The following is a 4,135-nucleotide window of genomic DNA, read 5'->3' on the forward strand; positions in this document are numbered from 1 at the left end:
TGGCCCCTTAGAGGGTGGTCCCATGGAGGGTGGTCCCATGGAGGGTGGTCCCGTGGAGGGTGGTCCCGTGGAGGGTGGTCCCGTGGAGGGTGGTCCCATGGAGGGTGGTCCCATGGAGGGTGGTCCCATGGAGGGTGGTTGGTGGCCCCGTAGAGATTGATCCCATGGAGATTGATCCCATAGAGAGTGGCCCCTTAGAGGGTGGCCCCATAGAGGGTGGCCCCATAGATGGTGGCCCTGTAGAGGGTGGGCCTGTGGAGGGTGGTTGGTGGCCCCGTAGAGGGTGGCCCCGTAGAGGGTGGCCCCATAGAGGGTGGCCCCATAGAGGGTGACCCATAGAGGGTGGACCCATAGATGGTGTCCCTGAAGAGGGTGGTCCCATGGAGGGTGGTTGGTGGCCCCATCGAGAGTGGCCCCATAGAGGGTGGTCCTGTGGAGGGTGATTGGTGGCCCCATAGATGGTGGCCCCATAGAGATTGACCCCATAGATGGTGGCCCCATGGAGAGTGATTGGTGGCCCTGTAAAGGTTGACCCCAGAGAGAATGACCCCACAGATGATGGCCCCATAGAAATTGACCCCATGGAGGGTGGTCCCATTGAGGGTGATTCCATGGAGGGTGATCGGTGGCCCCACAGATGGTGGCCCCATAAAGATTGATCCCATAGGGAGCGGCCCCATAGAGAGTGGCCCTATAGAGGTTGACCGCATGGGTGGTGGCCCTATAGCGACCAACCCCACGGAGAGCGATAGGTGACCCCATAGAGCGTAAGGGGTGACCCTATGGAGTCTGACCCCCTGGGAAGCGATGGGTGGCCCCACGGAGGGTGGGTGACCCCATGGCGGGTGATGGCTGGCCCCACAGCGGGTGACCCCCACCACAGCCCCACATGTCCCCCCCCCCACAGGCTGCACGGCGACCAGCTGAGCGGGCTGCACCCCCAGGTGCTCTTGGCCCTCCAGAAGGTGTTGGCCGACCCCGTGCGTCCCCTCTGCTCCCACTATGGGGCCGTGGTGGGGCTGCACGCGCTGGGCTGGAAGGTGAGAGGGCAGTGGGGGGGCTCTTTGTGACCTGCAAGGACCTGTCCAACCTAACCTGTGGTACTTTGAGCTTCAGGGACCTTCCCAACCCAACCCATGGTTTTTTGACCTTCAAGGACCTGTCCAACCCAACCCATGGTTCTTTGACCTTCAAGGACCTTTCCGTCCCAACCCATGATTCTTTGACCTTCAAGGACCTTCCCAACCCAACCCATGGTTCTTTGACCTTCAAGGACTTTTCCATCCCAATCTATGGTTCTTTGAACTTCAAGGTCCTGTCCAACCCAACCCATGGTTCTTTGACCTTCAAGGACCTGTCCGACTCAACCCATGGTTCTTTGACCTTCAAGGACTTTTCCATCCCAACCTATGGTTCTTTGACCTTCAAGGACCTTCCCAACCCATCTTGTCATTCTGGGGTCTTTAAGAACCTTTCCATCCCATTGTATTGTTTTTTGATCTCCAAGGACCTTCCCAACCCAACCCATGGTTCTTTGACCTTCAAGGACCTTCCCAACCCTCTGGGATTTGGGGGATTTGGGAATTCCAGGATTTTTGGATCCCATCTCTTTGGGATTTGGGGATTCTGGAATTCTGGGAATTCCAGGATTTTTTGGGTTCCTGTCCCTTTTGGATTTGGGATTTCTGGGATTTGGGGCATTCCAGGATTTGGGAATTCCGGGATTTTGAGGCTCCCATCCTTTTGGGATTTGGGAATTCTGGGATTTTGGGCTCCCATCCTTTCAGGATTTGGGGATTCTGGGGATTTGAGTTTCAGGAATTTGGGAATTCCAGGATTTTGGAGTCCTGTCCCTTTGGGATTGGGGAATTCTGGGATTTGGGGGATTCTGGGACTTGGGAATTCTGGGATTTTGGGGCTCCCGTCCCTTTGGGATTTGGGAATTCTGGGATATTTGGGGTCCTGCCCCTTTGGTACTTGGGAATTCTGGGGATTTTTAAGGTCCAGTCCTTTTGGGATTGAGGAATTCTGGGGATTTGGGATTCTGGAATTTGGGAATTCTGGATTTTGGGGGTCCCACCCCTTTGGGATTTGAGTATTCCGGGATTTTGGAGCTCCTGTCCTTTTGGGATTGGGGGATTCTGGGACTTTTTGGGCCTCAATCCCTTTGGGATCTGGGGATTCCAGGATTTTGGGGTCCTGTCCCTTTGGGATTTGGGGATTCCAGGATTTTTAGGCTCCCATCCCTTTGGGACTTGGGAATTCCGGGATTTTTAGGCTCCCATCCCTTTGGGATTTGGGAATTCTGGGGATTTTTACGGTCCCATCCCTCTGGGATTTGGGAATTCCTTCATTTTAGGGTCCCATCCCTTTGAGATTCAAGAATTCTGGGATTTTAGGGTCCCATCCCTTTGGGATTTGGGAATTCCNGGGTGTATGGGGGTGTTGGGGTCCCACTGGGGTCTTGTTGGGTCCTGTCAGGGTCCCACTGGGGTCTTACTGGGGCTCTGTTGGGTCCTGTTGGGTCCTTGAGGTCCCACCGGGGCTCTGTTGGGTCCTGTCAGGTCGTTGAGGTCTCACTGGGTCCTGTTGAGGTCTTGGTTCGTTTCGCTGGGGTTCTGTTGGGTTGTTGGGGTCCTGTTGGGTCACTGGGGTCCCGTTGGGTCTTGTTGGGTCATTGGGGTCTCATTGGGGTCCTCTTGGGTTCCGCGGGGTCCTGTTGGGTCCTGTCAGGGTCCTGTTGGGGTCCTACTGGGGCTCTGTTGGGTCCTGTTGGGTGATTGCGGTCTCACTGGGTCCTGTTGAGGTCTCGGTGGGTCCTGTTGGGACATTGGGGTCTTATCAGGGTCCCGTTAGGTCCTGTTTGGGTTCTGTTGGGTCTCATTGGGTCCTTGAGGTCCCACTGGGGTCTCGTTGGGTCCTGTCGGGTCATTGAGGTCTCACTGGCTCCTGTTGAGGTCTCAGTTGGTTCCGTTGGGGTCCTGTTGGGTCACTGGGGTCTCGTTGGGTTCCATTGGGTCATTGGGGTCCTCTCGGGTCCTGCTGGGGTCCCGTTGGGTCCTGTCAGGGTGCCATTGTGGTCCTACTGGGGTCTCGTTGGGTCCTGTTGGGTCGTTGAGGTCCTGTTGGGGTCTTGTTGGGTCCTGTTGGGTCATTGAGGTCTGATTGGGTTTCGTTGGGGTCCTGTTGGGTCACTGGGGTCCCGTTGGGTCCTGTCAGGGTCCCATTGGGGTCCTGTTGGGGTCTCATTGGGTCTTCTTTGGGTCACTGGGGTCTCGTTAGGTCCTGTTGCATCATTAGGGTCCCGTTGGGTCGTGTTGGTGTCTCATTGGATCCCGTTGGGGTTTTATTGAGGTCCTGTTGGGTCATTGGGGTCTCGTTGGATCCCGTTGGGTCCCATTGGGGTCCCCTTGGGGTCTCACTGGGTCACCAACCCGTTGGGTCACTGGCATCTCGTTGGGTCATCAGGTCCTGTCAGATCGTTGGGTCCTCACAGTCCTGTCAGGTCCTGTCACTCCTTAACCCCACTGCGTGACGGGTGGTGGCTTTGGGGCCCTATGGGGCTGCCCCCTCCCCCCTCCCCCCCCCACTTCCTCTTGGCAGGTCCTGTCAGATCGTAGAGCTCTCACAATCTGCTCAGGTCCTGTCACTCCTTAACCCCACTGTGCAACGGGTGGCAGCGTGGGGGCCCTGTGGGGGTTTCCCTTCCCCCCCCCCACCCCCTCGTCAGGTCCTGTCAGATCACAGGGCCCTCACGGTCCCCTCAGGTCCTGTCACTCCTTAACCCCACTGCGTGACGGGTGGTGGCGTGGGGGCCCTATGGGGCTGCCCCCTCCCTAGCAATCCCCCCCCACGCCCCCTCATCAGGTCCTGTCAGATCACAGAGCCCTCACGGTCCCGTCAGGTCCTGTCACTCCTTAAATCCTCTTTGCAACAGGCGGTAGCGCAGGGGTCCCACGGGGCTGCCCCCTCACCCCTTTCCCCCCCGCACCCCCCCCCACATCCCCTTGTCAGGTCCTGTCAGATCACAGGGTCCTCACAGTCCCCTCAGGTCCTGTCACTCCTTAACCCCACTGCGTGACGGGTGGCGGTGCGGGGGCCCTATGGGACTACCCCGTCACCCTCCTCACTCCCC

General features: G+C 57.9%; 1 protein-coding gene across 1 annotated transcript in view; it reads left to right on the forward strand.

Annotated features, from left to right (window-relative positions):
- The window catches only part of TAF6L (TATA-box binding protein associated factor 6 like), an 18,772-nt gene that overhangs the window by 9,475 nt on the left and 5,162 nt on the right, over window positions 1-4,135 (forward strand). Inside the window, exon 3 of the mRNA XM_021383730.1 lies at window positions 765-1,067. Within this exon, the coding sequence (XP_021239405.1) occupies window positions 765-1,067 (303 nt within the window). The remainder of the gene's footprint in view (window positions 1-764; window positions 1,068-4,135) is intronic.

The sequence above is a fragment of the Numida meleagris genome, unplaced genomic scaffold (assembly GCF_002078875.1).
Source record: "Numida meleagris isolate 19003 breed g44 Domestic line unplaced genomic scaffold, NumMel1.0 unplaced_Scaffold506, whole genome shotgun sequence".
Classification (NCBI taxonomy): domain Eukaryota; kingdom Metazoa; phylum Chordata; class Aves; order Galliformes; family Numididae; genus Numida; species Numida meleagris.